Below are 26,956 nucleotides of genomic sequence, written 5' to 3' on the forward strand. Positions count from 1 at the left end.
GCACTCTCCTTCAGAGAAACACTGAGCCTTGGCTAAGGTAGACCTCCGGGCAAAGAGAAAAATGGCAAAGAAGTAGAGTATGATTCTGCAGTAAAGGCAAAACAGAGTGGTACTGTAGGCGAGGCTGCAGATCCTCAGAGCACCTGTGTACTCCTGCAGCACTGAACACTGCATACTGCAGCATCTCCTCTCCACTGAACCACTCCTATAGCAGGATTAACTCACCCTATGGAAGCAGGGAACTGATTGCAGCTGTCCTTCTCTGCACACCTGTGTAAATCTATCTTATACCCAGCTGCGGGCTCACACAGTTACTCACTTGCACAAATCCAGCAGGGTAAGCAGAGTAACAAAATGGTGCGAAACTACAGAATCTGCTTCAGCTAAGTAATTTAGACCATACCGTGCTGTGAACAAATGCAGTTCATGTGATGACTAGCCTGCTGAAAATCACCACGATGGGGTATGAGGTGGAGCCATCTGAAACAAAGCCACTCTGTCCTCAGACAGGCATTTACTTAGACAGACAGACTGCAGCGATTAAACAGCGGCTCGGAAATTACTGTGTGGTCTCCAATCATGGGAGACTTCCCCCCCAGCCCGTACTATACGTTAACTTACACAGCCAGTTATCAAGAAAATGAGTTTAATTTCTTCCCTGCCCATTAAGGTGAGGGGCCCTGGTCTCTCACCTTATTACTGTGGGTGTGATTTCAGCACAGAAGAATACGCTGAGACTTCCAACGGCATGCGAAGAAAACATCCCCACAATGGAAAACGCGGTGGAGAACTTGTCTTTGACACTGTCACTCATACCTGTCAAGACAAGGATGTGCATGAAAAGAGAGAATGAGGACAAATCTCCAAGTAGGAAAACAAGAAAACAGGTCTACGTTACTCATTCTCCCTAAATAAGGATTTGAGTCATTTCTGTAAAGCTAATTTAAAACAGGTATTTATAAAATCCTTTCCCAAGCATCCAAGACATAAACACGGATGAAAAAACATCGTAATGTCATGCCAAAAATGGCAGTGATCTCTACATTGTTTGTGCTCAGCCACCACAAAAAAGCTGAAGACCAAAAAAAAGCCCCACCTATTTGGGCAGCCTTTTAGGCACCAGACACTGCCCTCCCAAATCTGACAGACAGGCAGATGCAGGCGGTGTTCATCAGGTTGCAGCACCTACAGCTCAAAGCCCTGGGTGCTGGAGAGGCTCGTGGGACAGCAGGGGAGGAAAACAGAAGTGCTCCCACTTCCATTACACCTGCCAATGCCCTGCGAGTGATGGGTCTGCAGACTGTTCCAACTCAGCGTGACCTCACTGTGTTGGATCCAATGGATGACCACCCACTTACGTTCTTGCTGAAAATATCAGCTCTTGGGAGAGCAAAAAGTATGTAAGTCCTTAGGTCACAACTTCTGCAGTGTACTGAATGATTCCCACAGCCTGCTGAGGGCTAAGCCCTTTCTGCCATGCACACCAAGTCTGTAGGAGAAGACAAATCCTGCTGGCAGACAGGGGTGTGAGCGCAGTGCTTTGCACACCAGGGCTCTGTGCTTCCTGCACATTGCAGACATGTATGTAAACCGTACCTGAGTCTGGAAGTTGACTGTATTTTCCAATCACTGCATCCAACATCACGAAGTTACAATATGATAAAAATACGAGAGGGAGAGAAAACAAGAATGTACTGTTGTTACTCATGCAACTCATCCAGAGTAAAAAAGACAAGGCAAGCCCCGCATGCCTCCCTCAGCCCCACGCACTCCTCCTGTCCCACAGCCCCCTGATGCGACGTGCCAGCTACAGCCAAATAAATGCTAATGAAATGGTGACAATAACAGAGGCAAAGCATTTTGAAGAGAACCAGAATTACTGCTGAGCTAACACAAAGGCCTCTTTCTTGTTAACAAAGAAGGAGAAGAGAAACTGTCCCTATCCTGCAGCCCCAAGCAGATGGCCAATGCAGGCTCTGCTTGGAAAGCAAAGCTCTCAGTGTCAGCATCACTGTGTGGTGAGCAACCTCCTCCCTTGGCAGCAATGCAAGGGGCAACGTAGGGTCTGGAGCAAGGACTAAGCAGGATGAGCCTCAATGCCTGCTGCTGATGGATACACTCCCTCTCCCCACTTCTGCAATTCCCATTTCATTTGCTAATTACACCCAAATTATGCTAAGCTGAAACATAAAGCTGTAACAGATATTATATTTGGTAGGGTTCTCTCTGCTTCTCTCCAAATGCTGTCCAGAAGTTTTGGGGAAGAAGTGGGGTATGGTCTAGAGCAGGAAAAGACAAGCTGCTCCAAAGCTCAAGGCTGCCTTTCACTCCTCTTTTCACAAAGAAATAGGGGAAGGAAAGAAGGGACAGTCTACAGGAACAGGGCATCTACTGAAGTCCACGTGTCAGCACAGCAGAAAACACCTAGGGTCTGTGGCTGTTTTTAGAGTTTAGCAACTTGGTGTCACAGAATGGTGTGGGTTGGACGGGCCCACTCAGCTCCAACCCTCTGCTGTGGGCAGGGCTGCCCCCCACCAGCTCAGGCTGCCAGGGCCCCATCCAACCTGGGCTTGAGCCTCCAGGGATGGGGCACCACAGCTTCTCTGGGCCGCTGTGCCCACAAAACCACACAGACCCATCATGGAAAAGGTTCTCGCAATTCTTACAGGATGGTTCCCCACCATCAGCCCTTGTTGTTGCTGAAAAACTGAAACCAGATTGTAATGGCTCCAGTGTACCTTCTCTCTACAAAGCAATTACGTTTATTACCTTGGCAGCCTCCACAAATATATGATGCCCTTAGAAATAAAGACGAATGTATTGTAGAGACCCTGCTGGACACCATCACAAGAACCTGGAGTTTTGGGAGAACACACACACACACACACACACACACACACACACACACACACACACACACACACACACACACACTGTGCATCTGCATGTCACAGTACTTCAGAACATGAGATGAGGCACAGAGCTTCTCCCCTTTCAGCTGATGCTTTTGGGCACAGTAAGTGAGCTCAAAGGAAATGTGAACATCTGTACTAAGTGGAGAGCAACACTGGAGCCTCCTCAATGTCCTGAAAGATATTCACTGTTACCCCTTCCCACTTCCACAAATAGTGTGTTCATGAAAGGTTGACTTGGTCAACGCTTTCAGGAAACACAGTCTATAAATATGGGCAACACTTGCTGGCCAAGGGCTCCCCCTCAACATGCGGGAATGTAAAAATCTTTCCATCCTCAATGCAAAAACCCTCTCATTAAAGCTCTGAAGTCATTTCTAAACTTAGAAGTGGAAAACAGCCACAACCAGTGTTCTCGTGTTTGTCACAATTCCAGTTTGTCCAGAGGCACGTCTCGGTCTCCCAATAGCACCCAGAGGAGGGGGAGAGACTCTTGCTTTTGAAAGGAACAATCGCTCTGACAAGCTGCATCACCTCCTAAATCATACCTACATATACACGTAGATCTTGCACACATGCCACAGCAGAAGTAGGGCTCCTCAGCTGTGTTTCACTGCTACCCTCACATTACTTGGAAGTAGCAAGATGGCCAGATTAGCCTGAAGACATACACCTATTGCTTTAACTTCTGCTTCTTTTAGAGGCCATGTAGAAAGAAGACACAAGTGGGAAGGTCCCTTCCATCCCAAGCCCTTACACAGCTCTTTTCCCAAAGCACATTTCACTGAAATAAATACGTTTTTGTTTGCTTGTCTTTACGTGACAGAACTAGAAGCAGCACCAACACTCAATGAGCTTCACCACTGGGACTCATCCAGAACACAATTCCTCTTCTTAATGAATCTAAGGCAACAATTGTTTGGAGAATCCTTAGATAAATTCAGCTGCTGAAGATAGCAGGTGTACTGCACCTCAAATCTGAGAAAGGTAATGGAACCATTCCCTGGTCCTTTATCCAAAGATCCTTGGAGGTGGGGGGGAATCGACCTAAACTGCGTAACATTTTCCATCAACTCTATGAACATGCTAAAATCAATTCTCCCCTCCCATTAAAAAAAAAAAACAACATGGAGAACCTTCATCCAACATTTGAGAGTGAACTGTTAACTCCGGCAGAGTGAAAACCTCTGTACCTGCCCAGTGCAAGGAAACATCAAAAAGGAGACTCCTATGAGCACCTAATGATGTTCTACTTTAACTGATAAAAGGGAGCCAAAATATACTGTAAGTGACACTTCTGCTATCATCGTCAGCAGATCACACGGCATAGCAATCAGCCACGTTCCCACACAGCTACTTGGCTGTCAGACTTTCCACCATCAACTGCTGTGACCTTTTTACCCCTACGTGCCACACTCAGCCTCCCGCGGTCCTGAGAAGCGCATCTCCAACTCACAGTTCAGAAGGCCCAGCTGAAGAAGCGATGCCAGAGCTGTAAGGATCATGAAGAGCAGGAGCCCTCCTCTCCTCCCCAGGAACCCAACCACGGGGCACATGGCCAGGCAGGATGCCAGCGCAATCCCAGCCATGGTATAGTAGTCTGCATAGAAGTTCTGGGTAATCGTCATCTTTGCTTCGTGCCCCATCATGCTTTTTGCAAAACAGTGGTGAATGCCGTAGCCAGTCAGCCTAGGGAAAGGACAGCCAGAGATCAGGACCACGTACTGCAATGTAACTCAGCACAGGAATATATTCACATGGGAAGCATTTCTGCTGCGAGAACACAACGCCGACTGCAAAAAGACCCATTTCTAGTTAGCTTTCCAGGTGCTATCATTAAAATAAGACATCACTAAAAATCATTAAAAAAAATCCTTATTCAAGCAGAGATTTGCAATCTACTGCCTTTATTTGCAAAGTTTTTGGTCAAGATCAGGATATGATAAACTTTGTAAGGACTCTTAGTACCAACTCAATGATCCTTATGGTCTCTTCCAACTTGGGATATTCTGTGACTCTAAGATTGTGTGATTGGTTTTCCCAACACATTTTGGAACCCCTCCTCAAACTATTTCCAACATATCCAACTGCTGACCCCACTCAACCAGCGCTGCTGTGACAGAGCAACCCATGTGCTTGGGCAGCAAAACACGCACAATACAAAAACCTCTTCCAGAAAGACCCTCCTGCCCACGGCACTGCATCATACTACAGATGGCATCTCACCCCCCACATTAGCCTGTTACAACTGAAAACCCCTTAGAAATAAGCATTCAAAGCCACACATTGTTCTTCAATGATTATGATGAAATAATAACCCCTAGTTCAGCCTACACACGTGTATCACATTAGAGCAATCCCTCTCCTTTTAGAAGGTTCTTCATGATGCCAGTCTTCCACATCTCGTTGCACTGTTATATTCCTCTTCTCCCTGTCCTTTCCTCTCAATGCAAGAAAGAAAAAATAAAGAAGACAAGGCAGGGAGAGCAGGGAGGCTGGAGGCAGAGAAATCACTGTGAGAAGCCCACACGTCACAGCGTGTGGTGCCATGCTGCACTGCACCAGCACGGCTTTGGCAGGAGGTTGATGCTCTCAACTCAACAACCCCAGGGCAGCAGCAGTACTCCTGCAGGGAAGGGCCTCCTGCCCCAGCACCTACACCTGACAGACCTGCTGCACGCTCATGTCAAATTGATGGTGCCTCACAGCTGCAGAGGCAGGTCTCCAAAAATGAATGGCAGGTACATTATACTGATACACCTCTACCCTCCTGAGTGTCAGCAACTTGAAGCATTGTCAGTGTAAACTGGGTATTTAAGCATAGAAACAGCTGGGGAATACACAATTGCTGAGCGCGTGACTACTCGGAGCCTAGGGAATTTTTCTTGCTACCTTGTGAATCAACACCAGAGTTCAAGAATACTTCCTCCAGCACTGCACTCCTCCCCCCAACAACAAGCAGCTAGGCAGTTACCTGCCATTATAGAGGAATGTCACCTGCTTTGGGTATCTAGACAACACCTCCTTCTAAGTGAAATATTAACTAGAAAAATCATAGAATCATAGCATCACAGAATCACAAGGTTGGAAACGACCAATAAGATCATCTAGTCCAACCATCTCCTCCTCCATTTTTTAATAATGGAGCAGCATTAATCAGCTTCTATCTTCTCCCTTTCTCCTGCTTACATGCACACACGCTTGCTAAGGTTGATATTTAGGCCATAACCAATAAACTAGATTACCTTATCATCTGTGCTTTGCTACCCAGTCTGCTTCCCCACGAATTGCTCAGTTATCTTGCTGAAACTGAAGACATTTATCTGCCTTGATAACTCACTACTCCCTGAGAAAGGTTCATCCTCCATGCCTCATCCACACTGCTAAAACTTAGTACAGCCCCATGCAACAGAATCAACAGAACTTAGATTTATTTTTTCCCACCTCGTAAAGACAAACATGAAAGCAATTTCCTTAAACACACATCAGCTGCACACTCCATACGGATGGCAAACAGCCTCCATACTCAATACTCCATATTGCTCTAGGTCACTCTGTGGGCTCCCTAGTTCTGGGTTAGGGAATCTCCAAATACATGTCACTAGAAATGGTGTGGGTGAAAGGGAGAATTCCCTCATATTTCCACATACAGCTGTATGGGAACTGCTGAATCACAGCCTGAACCTGTGATTGATCACCCAAGGTGAGCAATGAGTCAGCCCTGAGAGCACAGGTGAAGGCAATTCTCCTGTGCTGCTGGAAGCGGTGGAGCCTGGCTGCACTTCTCCTAGATCCCATTTAAGAGCTGAGTACCAGTGGGGAAGGATCTCTTCCCTGGAGATCCCTCCTTCGGAGTTTTACAGTGAGTCTAGCATAGGGGTAAGCACTCTATCTATTCTTTCTTTGGTGTAATAACCTGCTTAGCTAAACTCTCTCGTATTTCACAATTATAACATCTGTATATTCACTGAGTATACAACAGCTAACTCTGGTTATTCAATATGCTTGCTTAGCCTAAGAACAAAACACTGCTTCAGAACCAGGCCAAATACTGATAGATGGCAAAGAGGAATGTAAAGCCCTAAAAAGAGAGTTGGTTCCACAACCAATGCAGAAACTGCATGCCTTTCAGCAGCTGTCTTCTCTGTGTTAAGACTGGTTCATGCCCCTGTTAGCAGGGACAATGGCTGCAGAGTCGGGCCACGAACTGGGGAAGAAAAAGCCACAAGAGCACTGCAGACTTCCTAAGGAGAACAGAGGATGTGCAGATGTCCAGTCTGCTCCCACTTCCCACTGAAAAAATCTCAGAACCAAATTCAAATGGGCATTCTAGAAAAATTAGAAAATATCCTTTCTATGAGCTGGATTTCATTAGAGGCTAAATCTACAGCCTATCCATTTGCTTTAAACAGAGTGCTCAATTTTGGACAGGTCTCAGAGACTGTAACCAGCAAAATTCTCAGGCAGAGGCCTCACTTTGCACACATAAGCACATACTAGCTGAAGCTTCAGGACACAGGGATTGCATTGCTCTATTCTTGATCAGAGAGATTTGAAACAACTTTACAGTTTCTTTTTGAGGCCACATCAAGGGCACTGTTGTACAAGGGAGTTTGCTGGTAAGCAACATCTTCCTCTGCGACGCAGCTATATCAGCTGTAAACGACTCAGGCTTGTGCTCCTGTGGTATTAATGATTTCAAAAATCCCCTCCAGGATGTCAGCAGCAGATGTTTGCAAGAGTAAGCATGTGGCTGTCTGAGATCTGCCAGAGCAGTTCTGATGGCAGTGCACTTGCAGCATGACAATTGGTGCTGCTGTCTGAAATGACCATTTCCTCCACTTTACCACATAAAACAGTTTCCCTGTAACAGCTGGTACTTCTCCATGGTTTTTACCAGAAGTTCAAGCTAAAATTCCCTCACTAGAGAGCCCCTATCATTTCCCATTGTTGCTTTCAGTTCACCAACTATAAAATACTCAAACAGAAACACAATACGAGACTTACGAGTTCACACACAATACCACAATGTTTTTCCACAGGTTCCTGGTTCCCACCACTTTGATAATGCAGACTTTCTTCGATCTCCTACTGATCTCCTTTTCCAGCTCTGAAACAAAGAAAATGAACCAAATTATTTGGTAACTAGTGATAGGATTAATAGAATAGTGATAGGAGAGTTAATGGCCTTAAGTTGCACCAAGAGAGATTCAGGTTTGATGTTTGGAAAAATGTCTTCTAAGAAGGAGTAGTAAAGCACTGGAATGGGTTGCCCAGGGAAGTAATGAATACCTCCACTGTCCCTGGAGATATTCAGGAAATGCGTGGATGTGGCACTGAGGGGCACGGTTAGTGGCATGGGTTGATAGTTTGAACCAGATGATCTTAGTTGCCTCTTCTAACCTTACTGATTCTATTCTTTCAATGATGACAAAGAGAAGGAGCAGCTTAGTGAACTACTGATATCTCAGGGATGTTCTGGAGAGTAGGATACTGCTGATGGTTACACTAGTGCAAGTTACAAGAAGCACAACTGCCTGCCTGAATTCCACCCCAGGTTTTGCTCTTCTTCCAGGCTTCCCTCAGCAACCACTGCCTTAAGGCTGAAGAACTGCCCAAGAGTCCCTTCAGACAACAGCCTTCCCGCACGTGAGACCGTTATCTAGAAAGCAGGCAGTATGGAATGTGGTCCTAGCAACCAAAATGTTGTGAAGATCTTCAGGATTCTGCTGACTTCTAAATACTCACGGGCAGCACCATGCTCATGGAAGGTCCCTGAGTTGTGTTAGAATTTGTGCATTTCTGTAACACACATCTGAAATCCACTGGGAAGGACTGGAGTTCCAACCTGATTTGTGGGGGAATCCTCTCATTTTTTTCTGATACCTGTGTTTAAGCCAAGTGCTCATAGCACTATGCCAGTTCATCCTCCTCCCCCTCATGTTGGAAATATTTGAAATCATTTTGAAAGATGCCCTACGCTGAAGACATTTCCTTAGGGAAAAAATCCTGAGCATCATCAGTGACTTTTTTGCATTTCAAAACTAAAGCTGTGTCACGTCCTTAAACTGCTGAGCTAACTGCAAGACAACTTCTATTTCCAATCCTGTAATAACACACAAACCTCTCAAATACTGCATCTGATACTCTCCTTGGTGTAGGATAAAACAAGACACTGCTCAGTTCCAAAATATCATTAGCTCAGAGACTGAAAGTGAACTCCTTCCTACCTAGGATGCAACAGAGGCACTGTTCCCAAGCTATGGGAAGCAGTGAAGTCACCATTCCTGGAGGTGTTCAAGATGTGGCACTGAGAACAGGGTTAGTGGGCACGGTGGGGACGGGTTGGCAGTTTGGACTAGAGATCTTTTCTAGCCTGAATGATTCTAAGATACAAGAGCAGTGAGATAACCAGGAGGGCAGGAAGCCTGCTGCAAGCAGAAACCACAGCAGAATTACAAAAACGTTGCATCCCAGGAGTGCAAATCACAACTGTTTTTTAGGGCAAAGACTTCTACTGCTGCTTTCCAGCGTGCTCCACAGCAGCAGGGCCCCATTCAGCACCCTGCTTCCATTCCCTTTGTGCATGGGCAATCAGCCCAGTGTCCTCAGCTGCCCACATTGCACTGCCCTGGCCTCTGCTCTGCTCACTGAACAGTAATCCCTTCAAGAGATGCAAGACAGAGAGGAGGAAAAAGAAAAGGAGAAAAAAGCGAACCACTACAGAGAAACGAGATAGACCAACTCTAAATTATAAGCAAAACAAAAGATGTGTTTGTCTGCTGTTACTGGAAAACAGTGTCATAAAAATAATAAACCAAAGAAACACTATTTAAATGCAAATAGTCACGCTGCTCACTGCTCACAGGTCACTCCTGGTCACCTATCTGCTGTAACTACAGGGAACGTTTCTGAGAAAAGAAATGAAAGGTATTTCGTTGTACTTAATGACTGTACTTCAGCAGGATATTATGGCACTAGCCTCCTTATACCTGATAATATCCATTCTCCCCAGCATCCATGCAGCATGAGGCCCACAGAATCATAATAGCACAGCAAAAGAGGAAATTGGTCAAATTAATATTTGCAAGACAGAAGCACACAGCAGGCTCACAACGGATCAGGGCTATCTTAAAAAAGAAAGCAATAAAAATGGTGGTACTTAATCTCAAAGAGCAAGGTCAAAGTGATTTTTGTAGCAAGATTCTGGAAAGGATTAAATGGGAAGAAAATAATTCAGAACAACTAAAGCAGATAAGACAGTGTTGTAAAGTCTATAATTGAGCCCATGCTAAACCTTATGCACTGAAAAAGTCAAAGCAGAAGAAAAAGCACAAGGTTTTGAAGAGCTCAACAGAGGATGACTGTTGACTAATCTGGCTCAAGAGAAACAACAAAAATCAATGCCCACACAATACACACTGTACAGACTTCTTGGGGGCACGAGGCTTCTCCCTCCGTCTGCTTAAGTACGACCAGATCTGGACTTCCAAAGCAAAACATCTCCTCTGTCAGCAGAAGACTGTCCCTAATGCCACGCTCTTTGGGCTTTCCCAGTTTGGGTGTTTGTGTTTCTCAAAGTCATTCTTCATTGTCAATCTGTGCTTTGTTGAGCCACAACTTAGTTAAATGAAATTAAGAGGACAGGATACATAAATACATATATTTAAATCAGGTGCCACTTCCATTCTTTCATGTAACGTTGGTGGGATCTTCAGGCTCTACCACTTATTTTCCCCCCCATCTTTTCAATTTCCAAAAAATCCAAGTCTACTCACAAGTCACTACCTTCAGAAGATTGGCTGTCCCCAAGTCTCTAATATCATGTATCTTTCTGATGGCTTTCTCCATCCTTTATATATATACCAACCAACAACAACAACAAGAACAAAAAACCAAGCAAAAAACTAACTCATCCACCCCCACACAAACATTTACAATAGACAAAACATCACTGAGATTGCAACAAATAAAGTATGTGACTGTGATTGGCCATCAGGAGAGCAGCAGCAGGGCCCTGGCAGTTCCTTGGCTGTCTAAACACTGCAGGTCAATGATACAATCTTAAAAGTCAAGCCAATGTCCATTAAAGTCACGTGGAAGCAAACTATTGCTCTGCCAGTTACAGCAGGAAACCCCCCCCTCCCCCAACTTTTTCTTTGATTTTGCACTGAAGTCACCAGCTCAGAAGCAATTTGCATTAAACATTTCATTCTGATACACCAGAAAGGCGAGTGTGGAAAACAAAACAACGTTTTTCCCTATGTACTCAGAGGCCCATTATGAGTTTCCCATACTCCGGAGCCCACACACACTGCAGGCTTCCTATTCAAGGACTCAGTAAGAAAACCGTCAGCATGCTAACTCTTCATGTCTCAGTGGAAATTAAAGCTATTCACTGGGACATTCTGACAGTCTCACAGGGAGGGGAACCCCGTCAGCCTACAGCTCCCAGCGCTGCTGGATTCTCGTGGGATCCACAGCATCTCAAGACCACGGCTTTCAAAATCGTAAAGCATCTCTCAAGGCTTCAAATGAAGCCACCCATCTCTGCACTGCTTGGCAAAGGTAAAACGGACAAAGTTTGAAACAAACCCTTGAAAAAGGATGTCCAAGGTGACAAGTGTCATATGGTGACAGGGTGTTGCTGGATTTTCTGGCTGCTAAGTGCTACTGTCAGTAGTGTTTTGAACATGAAAAGAGCTATGGAAGCATCAGAGAAAGGCTCTATTGGTCCCCAGAGCTCAACAGCTCTGCAGCAGGAAGCAGACAGGGCTGAAATGCAGAGCTGAGCAACCTGCCACAGCCACAATGAGCTGCTGGTGAGCAGGGCTGTTGGTGCTTCCCAGGATTTCTGTCTCCAGAAACTCATCTGTGCTTGCTTTTGTCTTCAGTGACTAGCAGCCTGGCATACTGTATTTTTGAAAAGCCTAATGTTGGAGGAGTATTGAAGGCTATCAAGTCGCATACAAAGATATGAGCTGGGTAAAGAGCTGACTGATGGAAAGGCAGCAAAAAGGGGCAGAAAAATGGAGATGACAGCGGGATGGAGAACATTACTGCTGGATGATTTGTGTTATTCTCAAAAATGAAAACAATATTTAATAAACTCAGTAGGGAGCTTGGCACAAAACTTAGGAATGTGTCAACGATGACTGCTGATGACAGCGAGGCGCTATCAGCCATTCAGCACAGAAATGGGCCCACAGAGATAAATGGATGAACATGAGATCGTGTGTGGCAAAAGCAAGTTGGAAATGCAAAATACAACTCAGCAATTGAAGAGAAATGCTTCTGCTGGAATATGAGCTTTTAACAAGGACTGCAGTGCCGCTGGCTCTAGGCTGCTTGATCTCTAACTATATGGCACCCTTATGTTGCATTCATAAAGTATTTGCAATTCAGCCAACAAAATATGGGTGCCCTTTTACAATTCTGGTCACCAACATTTGAGAAACTGAAGCCTTGGTAAGCCTATTTATCAAAGGAGGAGATAGAGAAGAACTCCAGCTGTCTGCTGATAGGGTATACGAGAAGAGAATAAGAAAATTAAGATAGAGCCAGTTGCAGAACAGGAGCAAATGGGAACAGAAAAAAGACGAAGAATCTGGACAGCTACAGCATATTTGAACTGAATGCTAAAACGCAGCCAAGCGTAAGGGTGATTTGGATGAGGGAATGGCTTTCCAACAAAAGCACGGGACAAAAAAGCTAACAGCATTTAAGATGAATCTCGGGTAATCAGAGCAACTGCATAACTCATTGACTACAACCACAAAGGACTGACTGCAATAATTTGTTTCAATCCCGTGTTTCTAATTACATTCAAAAAAAGGTGGGAAAAGCCAGATGCAAGGCTGCCATTGCAATTTTCAGTTGCTCATACGCATTATGATACAGCACTTAATTAGATGATCTCACATTAGTTTTCTCTTCCAAAATGTTCAGTGCAGTCAGAAAACGAGCAGCTATTAATGATATTCTCTACCTTTCTCATTCAAGACGTGCCCCTCTGCCTTATTATTCAGACCTCACAGTGAATACAAAATCGTAGCTTTCCTCAGAGACATTCCCACAGTGCTGTCAGAATATTCACGTGCTTCATAAATATCAATGAAATCACCTCCACTGCTTTCTCATAAGATTATTCCAGTTTTGCAATGCAGGGAGATGAAATGCAGAGGAATAATGTCTGGAATGAGAAAAAATCACTCAGCATTTTTAGGAGTATAGCTTGAGAAAGATGAGTGCTGGGTTGCTCAGAATTCTCTGCATGCAATATTCATTGTAGGTACTGAAATAAACACTCTACCTTTCTGCAAACCAAGCCCCAGAAATACATGCCATAGAGACACACACTGAAGAAACAATCATTGGTGACAACTAGAAGAACTTAATTGCAGGGAATGTTCTATCATTGTGCACGAACATCCCTGGTGGACACAGACACCAGTACAGCTCTTCAGGAGCTATTCAGCTTCGTTCCCCCAAGACTGCCCTCTTTCCTCCTGCAACCCTCTGGCTCATTCACTACACACCTTCCAAATTCTGCAACAAATGAGGAACAGACAACAGCTTCATTCCCACAGCATCGTCCATCCTATGCACTGATTCATCCATCCTATGTCCTGTGAAAAAATAGGTTGCAGTCATGTTATTAAAGGCTGTAGCATCTTATCTTCGTGCCAGGAGGCCAAACAAGGGTTGCCCAGACAACCTGACTTTTTGCATTTCTGAGAGCCTGACTTGCCAGTGTTTACATTCCGCTCACCTTACCAAAAAAACAACAACCAAAAAAAATCAAACCAAAACAACAACAAAAGATGTCATTGTGTAGAGCTGGACAAATGTCATTGTGTGGAGCTGTATTTGGGCCATCATGTTTCAGATGCCTACGCAGGCGTTACAGCTACCTGTGGCTGGAGCTATGGAGGGATGCTCAAGCAAGCTGGGCAGCAGAGGGGTGAGGCACACATTTTAGAAGTGGGTTTCACAGGAGAAGAATGCTGAGACTGCATCCTAGGGCTTGACAACTTGCTCTGGAGGGAGAAGGAAGCAAATGGTCACAGCCTTGGTCTTTGTGCCCTAGTTCTCCTTCTTCCTCCCTCTACAGCCATTAATGCCCTCTGTCCCCCGTTGCCTTTGCCCGCGGAGGTCACCTTCAACTATCTTCATACTTTGCCCCCACAACTCTTTTCACTCTCCTACTCCCTCTCCTCTCTATTAGCAGACCCTCTTAGTGCTTTCCTCTTCTGATTGGTTTCCTCTCCTCGCCCCACGTCCATGCCCTGTTCACACAGGCATTGAGAGCACCAGGGTTTGCTGCGAGCCTTCCATGCTCAGCTCCCACTGAAATTCAGTCAAGCTTTAAGAGAAGCTGATCACCACCCAGTTGTTTCTTTGTTTTTACTTTTTATTTTATTTTACAGCATATTTGGCTTTTCCCCGTGGCACCACAAGGCACATCCTCAGTACAGTGCTCCCTTCTACCCCATTCCCACTTCAAATCCTGTAGCTGTCAGGTCATTACTGTCTTCACAGGGATACATGCAGCCAATACATGCATGAGCTCCTCCTCCACTTCTGTATATCCAGCCAGCAAAAGAAGACTTACATTCATCACTCTTACCCTTGTTGCTCACTACTTTTCCTGTATGGCACGCCTTGAAGGAGCTGCACAAACTCCATCAGCTGCCACTGGCAGACAAGAGAGGACTGTCAGGAAAAAAACGAGCCCCTTCTGAAAACTGATCGGATATTCAAGAGGGCAACAGAAATCACTGCCTGCTGGCTGGTTTCCTTTAACACAGAAATCTCTTTTGTCCGTGAGACTTAAAGGCTGCCTTTATTCCAATGGTTTGAACTGAATTTCCCACAATGTACCTGACTAACCCCTGGGACTTGCACGGGGTATTTAAGCTTGGCACTAATAAACAACCAAGAAACAAGATCTTGTAAAGGAACACGTCCAGCAGGTTTGTATATGGAGCAGCATCACATGAAGCCACCCTGTATTACTGAGCTAGGAAACTTGCTTTCTTCCTCTGTCTAATACACCTAGCTCTTCATCTATCCCAATCTGTACACAGTACTGTAGTTGTAGCTGTGGTGGCCTAAGGGTACAATCTAAGGTTTTGTAGTTATTTTCTCATATTAGGAAAGGAGACTGACTCAAACATAAGGTGAACTTTTTTTTTTTTTAATTCAAAGAAAAATCCCCTGAAAAGCACAGCTTTCCTAACTGCAATCAGCATTCATATGCACACACAATACTTGTCACCATCATACACTTTTGTAATTCCATCAGTATTATTTCTCCAAGCTGCAAAAATGTTTTTGTGCCTTCTTCCTCTGAAACAGAAAGCAATGTCTATACACACTATGTCCACAACACCCATCTGGTTTGTTTTCATCTAGAGTTGAACAATAGAAACCATTTTCGATATTCTGTCCAGTCAAGCGGTTTTGGTTTTTTTTCTGTTAGGGAACATCCAGACCATCATTCACCAAAGAAGATAGGCAAAGTGATATCAGGGTGGGCTTTCACAGAAATTCTCTACTTTTCTTGTGTTAAAGAAGAAAACACAACTGCATTAACCACCAAATCTCAAGATGGCAAACTGTTCATAGCCAAAATCAAAAGGTATACCAGTTGTCCCAGAACAAAGCCCTTGCTAAGGGGGCAACCATCCATTTGTTTTGCAGTTCAGAACATACACTGCTTTCACATCCACAGGGCAGTCACAGAATCACAAAATAGCTTGGATCAGAAAAGACCTCAAGAATCATTAAGTTCCAAACCCTACAGGCAGGGCTGTCAATTGTTAAATCAATTACTAGATCAGGCTGCTCAGTGCCCCATTCAACCTGGCCTTGAACATCTCCAGGAATGGGGCACCCACAGCCTCTCTGGGCAACCTGTTCCAGCATCTCACCACTCTCTCAGCAAAAAATTCCTCCCAGAGATCTAATTTAAATCTTCTCTCTTTTAGTTTAAAACCATTTCTCTTTATCCTGTCATTATCTACCCACGAATAAAGTTGATTTCCCTTCTGTTTATAGTCTCTCATTAAATATTGGAAGGCCATAATGAGGTCTCCCCTCATATCAGCCGTTTCTTCTCCAGACTGATCAAGCCTGGATCCTTCAGCCTGTCTTCAGAGGAGAGGTGCTTCAGCCCTTGAGTCATCTTCATGACCAAATGCCTGACATCTTTCCTGTGCTGGGGCCCCCAGAGTTGGGTGCAGTACTGTAGCTGGAGCCTCATGAGGGTAGAGGAAAGGGGGACAATCCCCTCCCTCTCCCTGCTGGTCAACTCCCTTCTGATGCAGCCCAGGATACTGCTGGCTTTCCAGGCTGCAAGCACACTGCTAGCTCATGTAATGTTTTTAATCTATCAGAACTGCTAAATCCTCCTCAGCAAGGCTACCCTCAAGGAGTTCTTCTCCCAGTCTGTATACATATCTGGGATTACCCTGACCCAACTGTAACATTTTACACTTGGCTATGTTGAATCTCATCAGGTTTACATGGAGCCCACCTTTCAAGTTTATCAAGGCTCCACTCGATAGCATCCCTTGCTTCTGCTGCATCAACTGCACTGCTCAGCTTGGTGTCAACAACAAACTTGGTAAGGGTGCACTTAATCACCATCTATGTCATTGATAAAATGTCAAAGAGCACCGTTCCCTGGGAGACACTGCTCAGGTCACTGAGAAGATGAGTGTAATGTTAATTTACAGTGCTCTCAACCCCAATCCATGTCTCTTGTCCAGCTTTAATGTTTGCCTGCTGCTTTGTGGGCTAAGCACTACCCATCAGCTGTCCATGCTGGTCTCCAGTCAGAAGGGCTGTTATCACAACCCCAACGTGACCACTATTAAGACAATTCATTCTTCTCCTTAGAGGCACCTTCTAGAAGAACACTGGAAAACTGCTCAAACAGACCAAACAAGTTTGTTTTTTTTTTTCTGCTAACACGTGGGCCACCTCTCTACAGCACAAAGAGAATACAGAAGGTTGGTCTCCACTATGTGTAGCATAACCAAAGGGACAACTAAAAACTTTCTTGCAACAATGAGAGAGTACAGTTCTTCAGAAGGGAAAATACACCTCTTCACTCCTTGGACCACAATTCAGAATTGCATTTTCTTCCATCTCAGAAATACTTCATCCATTTGAATGCTAATTCTTTCTGTTATAGAACAGCTATAAGCTGCCAAAAAGTGTACATACAACTCCAGTAACAATCTGTTACACAAGGTATATTAATTTGACTGTTACAAGTGAGTAGAATTACACTGGGGTTTCTAGCTGGAAGAGACTGTATGGGACAGCACATTGAGTCACTCAGTCACACAAGACTACTATCACTAACACTAAACAGCAACACAACAGACCTGAACTGAAGCAAAACGTTTCCCAGCCATTTCAGAGCATAAAAGAAATCACAAACAAAAACCCTTTCCATGCAGACAAGAAAGCTCAGCAATAGATTTAAGAAATAGGAGTTATCAGCATCAGGCTGAATGGCATCCTCTCACACAGACAAGTACAGGCTTTTTTACCATTCCCTGCTACAGCAATGATGTCTTTGTGATTACAACACACAAAAACAGAAATGTGCTCTCTTCTGCTTACAGACCCATCCAGACACATAACGACTGCAGTTTGATCAAATTCTTCACTCAGGATTTCTACTTTTCTCATGTCCTCACTCACATTATCAGTGCCCCCTTACACCTACAAAGACAGAAGGCCCTTCCAAAATCTTTAGTTAAACTCATTTAACCCACTTGGCACTCTTCTCATCTTAATGTTTCTAGAAAAGTAAAGCCTCGTTCTACAGCCAGATTGGGGAAAGCATCACTCCTAATAGCAGGCAGGCGTGCAGGTGAGGTACCCCTGCAGCTCCTGAGGTAAGAGTAGGTAGAGTATGAAATAGTGAAAAATAACCAAAAGCACTTCCACAGTTTTTTGGCGAATAGGAAGTCTGCAAGAGACACTGTAAATGGGTATTTATGCACACTATCAAGACTGTAGGATCAGAAGCCCCCAGGACAGCACTGCTCAGATAGAACAGGCGCAAGATTTGATACAGAAATAGGATGTGATTTAGTTCTGCCATGCGGCTGACGTTTTGGAAATTGTGGCTTGGGTGCTGCCGTCTCACCCATCTCTGTGTGATGGGCAGGACCCCAGCCAGAAGCTTCCTTACAACAGTTACCAGAGGCACACTGAACTGACACACTGCAGCCATGGTAAAACCATCCAAAAGATGCTCCTAAAAGCATATGGCACTGCCAGATGAAATGTAATTACTAGAACTGTTCATCAGACTGTAATTTTAAAGATGGTTCTGGACTTTAGAGCAGTTTTTCAAGAGCAACAAAATTAATGAAGAAGTGGAATGATTTTTACAGGCAATAAATAGACTGTTTAATTCTGGATAATAACTTTAGAAAACGATTTTGCCTGAATGGACGGATTCATGCTGTACTCACCAGGCACCACTCCTTTGATGTCGCTTTCTGCGTTCATCCTGTTCTTGTGAGTGAGCTGCAGGATAAGTTCCTTGGATGCCTCAAACTGCTGCGTAGCCATCAGCCACCGTAGGGACTCTGGGAAAATACTTCAGAGATGGAAAACACATTAGGGTTGCTCCCCAGTTTCTGCCAGAGGAGAAGTATAGCGGGTCGCTGCTCATTAAGTATTAGTAGCTAATATAACTATTTTCAAAAAGTGGAAAAATCACCTGTTAAAAAACGTAAGAACAAAAAGGCTCAGGGCACAGGAATTGGTGACATTCACTTTTACACTGATCCACAAATAATACAGAACCATCTTATCACCTTGAGATAGGTCATATTAGAATTTTATAACATATTAGAGGAGTTCTGCCTATTAATACCATTGTGAAAGGACAGGGAGAAGGAGGAAGCACTTTATGCAGGAGACATTCGCTGCCAGGCAGGGGATAGATGAGCTGTGCAGTTACACAGGATAATTCAGGCCACAGAAGGAAAACATATGACAGAAGTGATTTGAATTCTCTTGTAAAGATGGAGATTAAAAAGTGAAAAATTACTTTCCAGGATTATAATGGAACAGAATTTTTTAATTTTTAAACACGTTAAAAATCTTCTTCCTCACATGCAGATTTTAAGGCATTCTTTTATACGGGTGAGTATGGTGTGCACTCCAGATAAAGTTCAGTTGCTGCTATAAAAGTTTCTCCCAGTAAAGACAAGATTATGTTAACTGAGTTGCCTTACAAGCATATACAGAAATGCACAGTTATAATATAAAAGAGTTTGTTTTCATCTGCTTGTTTCCCTCAAGTGCTGACATTCGCCTGAATTCTCCAGCTTAATTCTTCCCTATGTTTTTCAGGTAAGTTCATTTCATTTTTATTTAAAACAAACAATCAAACAAACAAAAGCAACACAAAATAAATATAAAGATTTAAAAAAAAACCAGCCAAAAACCCCCACCAGCCACCATCACCACCGAAGCCCTACACTTCCATCAATACAGATACTTTCAGAACAGACTTTTTTTTTTTCCTCTTGCTTTGGCCTCTTTTTCATTTATTTTCCAAAAGACCTCTCTAAGAATGAATTTATCAGCTTCTTTTAACTTCAAATATACAGTAAACCTCATACTTCCTTCACGAAGCACTGACCCTTGCTGCAAATGCTGCCCCAGCTCTTCTAAACAGTGGAGCAGTCACTTGTACTGTTAGGTTACTATTTTTTAAGGTTACTGCAATATGGATCTCACCCTTAGCAAGAACTTAATTGTAGGTAAAGTATACATACGTGTGAGTGTATTTAGATGAGTTTATACATACCACAGTATAACTGAACAGCTGTCCTAACAGAGCCCATTTCAGCAAATGCAAAAACGCCAGGCAAAGTAAATTCTGCTGCTTTGCCTATTACTCCTGTGTGCCATATCACGTATCATCTAAGCGGGATTAATTTGTGTTCTCTGCCTGTCCTGCCCAGCCAAAAACCACAAAGCTCTTGCAGATTTGGAAACAAGTTGTAGCATTTGCTGTTACTATGATCCCTTGTGAAGAGGCCCCTGTTGAATTCTCAGAAGAAATGCAGGAGATTCTGCCTCAGCCATGTGGGGAGCATGCTATGTCCAGATGACTACTGCGGACTCACCCTGTCTATCATGTCTGTTAGATGTCTTCATTCTGCTTGGACACAGACATCAACAAGCATTGTTCACCTATGTGAGCTCAGAGATGGGCAAAGAGATTTCTACTTAAGCGGTTACAGTGATGAATGGATGAGAACTCTATCTTTACCCAAGAACAGAAAAAATACAGAACTTAATTGTTATGCATCATAACAAGTTCTCACACATTGCAACTTGCTAGGTGTTACAACGATCAACTTTCTCCTTTTCCAGTCCACAGCAACTAAATATGTAAATGTAGCCAGCATTACTTTAAAATTACTTATCTAGTCTATTCTCACTGTTATGGTTTTATACAACCCTGCTCTTGCAAGTCTCTGCTATGTTATGCCACCACTGTGTGTCACTCTTAAGACAGAAGCAAAAAGACACGTTTTTGGGAGGTTGATGAAGTTCTGGTGGGGATAGAGCTCCCCACTTCCCCAGGACAGGCAGCACCAGGCCTGGAGCCCTTTGCCAAAGCACAGCCCATAGGGCTGGCAGTGAAGAGCAGAAGGAGCCAGGACAGAGAAGTGACCTGTGGGAATGCTGCCCAGTGCAGGCTGGCCACCTGGCTGTCAGCCTAGCACACAGTAATTTGCTAGGGCAAAACCTAGCAGGGAGGCTCAAGAGCTGGCCATCTCGGCACACACTGGGCCCAGCCGTAATGCTCACAAGAGGAGGCATGTTATTTTTAACCTAGATGGGCTAACTGAGGCCAAAGGAATGAACAGTGACTGCCCAGAACCACAGTGCAGGTTTAAGGAGAAAACTGAGCTGTACAGCTACAATTTGAAGCAGTTAAGCTGGGATGCGTCCTTTTGCATCTATAAAGTAGAAGCGACTGCCAGAGAAATTACAAAGTACAACTTTCTGCCCAGCAGAATACTCACCTACTGAGTCCTGACACATCAACATGTAAAACTTACAGCTACTACAGTAAGCTATACCATTATTCCTTCTTACTTCACAGTCAAAACTTCACACAACATGAGTAGAAGAACAAGGTAATAATTTATTCGTATGGGGAAGCACTCTTACTTCCAGGCACCTCCAGCATTAGGAACTTGTGCTGCCTTTGACCCAAAGGGGAAGAAATACTTACACCCAGTAGAGCAGCATCAGCAGGAAGGGACAGATGATGACGGCTTGGAGGACCTGCCAGTCCCTGCAGAGAGCAGCCAGCCCAGGCATCAGGAACTGTCCTGCCATCTCAATGAAGCTCGCCACCATGGTGATCATGAACCGGTGTGAAGGAGGGCAGAGCTCTATCCCTGAAACACAGAGCACATGCAACGCATTTAGACCCCTCCAAAGGAGCACCTCCCCACAACAGGTTGCCCAGCTTCATGAAATTCCACAGACTTAGCATCAAGACCTTTGGCCAGAGTTGTGTACCATCCCATAAATCCTGTTTCCTCACGTACATGGGCTTCTAATACTCTCACAGCAATAGGGAAGCTCATTAGCAGCAGGCTGTGGTGCTAACATGTGCAACTTCTATGCACATACTGCATCTCCTGCAGACCTGCTGCATCTCTGATCGTCAGCCTATGCCTCCTTCCCCATAGAAACATTTAAGGAGACTAGAAGATGAAAGATGATCCACAGATGTCACGTAGGGCCTTTTCCCAATTCTCAAAGATACCAGACACCTTCCCGATCAGTCTCCTGGAGGCAGAAGAGCACAGCTCTCAGTAGGATCCCAGCTCCTACAGGATGCTAGATTCTCACAGCTAAACATGCTGCAACTCAGCTGGTTTCAAGCCAGATGCTGAGTGGATTGTTTCTGGGTTTGGTTTTTCTTTTCATAATAACTAGTCTTGATCAACTTTCAAACAAGACAGGCTTATATCTGCCTTATCCTGACTCCCTTCCTTCTGTTGTAGGGTGAATTACCATCATCACTGCTAGCATCAGTTGTTTCAGCTGCCCTGTGACAAGTGATGCCAGTAGGTTAAAAGCTTTGTTAAAACCTGACTTGTGGCTACCTTTATTCTTGAGAAAATGAGTTTGTCAGAAAGGCGGCTTTTTCTTTTTCTTTTTGAAGACCCTGAAGATCAAATTCGGACTGTCTTTTTCAAATATATCCAAACACACATAATGTTTCCACTAGTAGGAATACAATAGAACCCCCTATTTCATATTTCTCACTTGCCTACATTCACTTCTACAGATTAATATCCAAGCACAATAAACCTGCCACAACTGCTGTGGAATACTTATCAGTATGCTGATACAGAAACACAAGCTCATATACACTCATGATGTGTTGCTGTCAGCGCTGGTGTTTTACCTTGGGATGTTTCCTATAGTTATTTTAAATTATGATTTAATGGTTGTTAAAATTGTAATTGGAAAGCTGTAAGACAATAGGAAGCTGCCCATTTATTCACTCTCTGATCTGTAGCTTGTTCAGCACTTATCGCTATAACACAGATCTGAACTCACTGACAAGGAACTGGCTGCCTGCAGATCAAATATAGGATTAGGCACCACATGCTGTTTGTTTCCTTTTCCTTTGGCCAGTAGCAAAGAACACTGATGCTTTTTTGTCAAAACGAAAGGGAAATGTATCTGTTGTGAAGCAGCCCAAATTTTCATTAGTTTAACCAGAAACACAACAGCTTTGGAAAAGAAGGGGGAGAAAAAACCCTCAAAGACTCTCACTTGCTATAAAGGGCTTTTACATTTTAATTAGGGAAATGAGATTAAAACACAGGACTTCTTATGACATTAATATGGCTTCAACCTTACTAATGAAGTATTCCAAGCCTTGGTGACTTTTTTTTAATTGTGCAAAGAGTTCACTTCCGTTTTATTGTCCTGATCTTCAAGTCAAAGTGTTTCTGTTTGTTTTCCCATGCCCTGAAGTTGCAGTCACTCATGCTCCAGCATGCCTCCACTAAGTGCAAGGATGACTTTTGTTGCTATAGAAACAGGAAGTCTGCATTAAATAGGTGAAACTTTAGCATTTCAATCGCATTGCTCAGGTTAGTGTAAGATAACAAAAATTCACTGAGACAAGAACAACATTTTCATGACGTCAGGAAGAGGCACCAAAATAAAAAACTTATGCTCTTTGGAATCACTGGAGCATAATATGTATAACTCCACATGCAGCAGCCAGTCATTGCATAGGATGGAAATCACTTCAGGGTACACTTCAGAGGTAGCCTGGCATTTATGTTTTTTTTTTCCTGGATAATCACAGGCCTTTTTTTGCCTTTTCCTCTGGAAGAGCTGGAAAGGGGGAAAAAAGTCCTTGCAGTAGTTGGGTGAGCATGACCTTAAAGCATCATCAGCAAGTCCTCTGCTTAAATGAAATATTGCATCTCTATTGAAATGTTCTACATATCAGGACAGTCTACTGACTTTCCACAACCTCTGCCTTCGATTTGATACCATAAAATATTCAGTGCTGCTGTTTTTAGCAAGCATTTAGCAGTCGGGCTTTTTCCAGCCCTGTCAGTAAAGCCACTGCAGCACCTCTACGCAGAACTAGCAGGGCTTCCTGATGCTCTCACCAGTGCTGCAGTGTGCTCACCCAGTCCACAAGAGACATTACCAACCCATGTGAAATCATTGCAAGACAGAAAACAGCTCTCTGGCAAATCCAGTGAGAAAACTCCAGCTCTCCCTTTCAGCAAAAAGGCTTTCACCTCAAATGTCTTGCTGAGTGTAGAGTCAAGCAAACCCTTGACACTGAAATTACCACCAGTATTATAAACTCCTGGATTCATCCACTTGCTCTTGGAAAACACTGTGTGGGCAAGGAGAGAGGCACTGAAAAGATTTTGCTTATTTGCCCCATAGTTCTGCTCCCAAAGACAAGTGCCTCCCCACACATGCAATGCAGCTGTGGGCCCTGCATGCACCACTAACATGAGACACACACACATCATGAGCTTCAGTGCACAGCCCAGACTCTTATGGGAGACACAGAAACAAAAGGCAGAACTCTGCTCTGGAAGTCTATCTGTGTGCCATTTCACTAGTGAAATGAGCAAATCAATGCACACTAGCCTTACAGTCTGCAAACCTGCCACACAGAGAGACAATGTGAACCATGTCCTCTGACAAGGGCATCAACCATTTCTGGTGGCTGTGTGCTGCACTCAATGTAATCCCACGGCTAACCACACAAGATGTACAGAGATGTCCCCAGGCACCGAGGGAACAGAACGAGGCCCAGACACATTGCTACAGTCAGCCTCACGCAGTAACCTGCAAGACAAGTGTTAAGACTGGTGATGAACAAAACCACTGTGACAGTGTGTGAGAGGAGCAAATGAGCTGGCACCAGAAATAGGCAGAGCATGGGACTGGCACATATCCAACATGTCAGTCGCAGCCCTACTGTGACTTCACCCAAGTAAAAGGAGAAAGGACAAACCTAAAGATATCCAAAAAATGTGAAGAACGTGATCATGGTCATAAATTATCATGACCAAGAGGGGAAAAAGAACAGAGAAATTAAATTCATTAAGTCTGTCTGAGAGTTATGAGAGATGAGAGAAAACAATGAAGCAAAAAATTCTAAACAACATCAGTGCCCTCAAGAGTATGAAAGACCCAAACTGGGTTGTTGCTGTCTGCCAAGAACAGTCTCAGGATGCGATGAGGGCTCAGCAGCCACTGTCTCATGTCCTCTGTGCTACAAAGACCACATAGACATAGCACATCTAGTGGCTGTGAGCACAGGGATGCAAAATAGTGCATGAAAGAAATTCATGAGAGAATGAGCGTGATTGTGCAAAATAAACCCACTAGAGATACTGGGGGAAAAAAAATCAAATCACTTTGTTGTTCTGTAAAGGTCTCTCACTGTACTATTTAGAAAACTCATGGGAATTTTTCAAATATTAGCCAAGGGAATAAGAAACAAAGCACCAATGCTGGCTGCCCCCAATCACAACAAGAACAAGCTCAAGAAAAGGACACTCAAGTGAAGAATTTTTGGTGCACTAACTATAAGGACAGATTTCAGAGCACTCAAAACTCCACTGCTGATTCACACACTGACCTTCTTGCTCTACCCTCCAGCATTGCAGCAAAGGCCCTGTTTAGTCCCTAACAGAGCAACATGCACTCCTAGAATGTTTTAATCCTTCTAGATCACAGAATCATAGATTGGCTTGGGTTGTAAGGGATATTAAAGATTGACCTGTTCTGAATCCCCTGCTTCAGGCAGGGCTGCCCCCCACCAGATCAGCTGCCCAGGTCCCCATCCAACCTGGCCATGAGCGCCTCCAGGGATGGGGCACCCACAGCTTCTCTGGGTAGCTGTGCCACTGCCTCATCACCTTCTGAGTAAAGAATTTCCTCCTAATGCTGTACCTAAATCTCCCCTCTTTTAGCTTAAAACTGTTCCCCCTTGTCCTATCACTACCATGTAAAAAGTCTAAATCCCTTCTGTTTTTAAGACTCCTTAAGGAATCTGGAAGACAATGAGGTCTCCCTGGAGCCCTTTCTTCTCCAGGCTGAACAAGCCCAGCTCCCTCCTCCCTCAGCCTGTCTTCACTGGAGAGGTGCTCCAGTCCTCTGACCATCCTTGTGGCCAACCTCGCACCTGTTCCAACAGCTCCACATCTTTACTGTGCTGGGGGCCCTAGAACTCGGGGGGGCCTCATTAGTGTGGAGTAGAGAGGGAAAATCACCTCCTTCACCTGTCACGAGGCTTTTCCCCTCTAGAACCTGAAGGGACAAACACCTGTTTATGTCTTTTAATCTGGAAACCAGTGTGGCTGGAAATGCTTTGGAACAGAGCAGAAAATGTTTCTGGTGTGACACCATAAGCAGATGAAGTATGGCATAATTCAGGATTGCATTTGTCTTCGATGCATGTGCTAAGAGCCATTAGTCCCAGAAGCTTTCACGTCTTTTTTAAAATCATTTTTGGAAACCTAGATACAGCTGGCTAAAGGCAACAGGGCTCTAAACTGTCCACACCAAAATTAATTGCCATCTGAACAGCTCGCTAAAAAAGCTCAGATTTACAAAAAAGGACAGCACTGCATCACACAGCCCTGCATGGCCGGCGAGGTTCACAAGGCTGGGGGCTGGGAGCTCAGGTCATGGCTCAAGTGAGAGAAGGGAGCTCATGGGAGGCTCTGTAGAGGAGGTGGACACGCAGACAGGCAACCATGGAGGAAGGATTACATCAACGCTGTGGTGACACCAGCTCATGCAGCCACAAGGCATGGCCCCAAACCTGCTGAGTGGGCTGGGAAGGGAGTAAGGGCCGTAGCCAGCCTTTCCCGCTTGGTCTTAGCCTTGCGCAGTGGTCATAGACCTCTTGCTTCAGAATTCAGAAAGACCCTTATTTGTTCTCAAAGGCTGACATTTGCACAAAGATGAATAGCAAAGACTTTCATTTTAAAAAGAAAAGAAAAAAAAAGAAGAAAAAGTAGTAAACCATTTGCAAATAATACATCAGGAGGGAAAAGAGGTTAAGTCACACTGCCTGAAGAACTCTTTAGCATTCATTCACCTGTCTCTGGTCCCAAAGCACAAAGCAATTCTCTCAACGCAGTCCATACGCTAGGTACATTACAAACCACAAGCTAACTGCTTTCTGTGCCTTTGCAGTTTTCTCTCCCCTCCTAGTTTCAGTCTATGAGCTGCCGAGGCTGTAATTATATAGGATAATCCCTTGGAGAAAATGGCCAGGAAAAACACCTGGAGCCTGGGCAACAGCATTCCCACTGAAAAAAAAATCCTTGAGGAGATGGTCTGACTACGGATTCATTTTCAGTTTCACATTATATTTTAAAATTTGCTGGGAAAAAAGGCAAAAGGGAAGGCAAAAGGGAAGGCAAAAGGGAAGGCAAAAGGGAAGGCAAAAGGGAAGG

The 26,956-nt window shown here is 44.2% G+C and overlaps 1 protein-coding gene across 2 annotated transcripts in view; it reads right to left on the minus strand.

Moving 5' to 3' along the window:
• Positions 1 to 26,956, minus strand: part of SLC22A23 (solute carrier family 22 member 23) — a 97,481-nt gene that overhangs the window by 8,035 nt on the left and 62,490 nt on the right. The window contains exons 4-10 of one of the 2 annotated variants that reach the window (XM_042808950.1): positions 21,208 to 21,376; positions 18,416 to 18,543; positions 13,451 to 13,540; positions 7,920 to 8,022; positions 4,369 to 4,601; positions 1,597 to 1,629; positions 693 to 816 (exon numbers count right to left, since the gene is read on the minus strand). In XM_042808950.1, the coding sequence (XP_042664884.1) occupies positions 693 to 816; positions 1,597 to 1,629; positions 4,369 to 4,601; positions 7,920 to 8,022; positions 13,451 to 13,540; positions 18,416 to 18,543; positions 21,208 to 21,376 (880 nt within the window). The remainder of the gene's footprint in view (positions 1 to 692; positions 817 to 1,596; positions 1,630 to 4,368; positions 4,602 to 7,919; positions 8,023 to 13,450; positions 13,541 to 18,415; positions 18,544 to 21,207; positions 21,377 to 26,956) is intronic. The other variant, XM_042808951.1, reaches the window with a different exon arrangement.

Source organism: Centrocercus urophasianus, unplaced genomic scaffold, assembly GCF_019232065.1.
Source record: "Centrocercus urophasianus isolate 14NV4802_14NV808 unplaced genomic scaffold, USGS_Curo_1.0 seq_11, whole genome shotgun sequence".
Taxonomy (NCBI): Eukaryota; Metazoa; Chordata; class Aves; order Galliformes; family Phasianidae; genus Centrocercus; species Centrocercus urophasianus.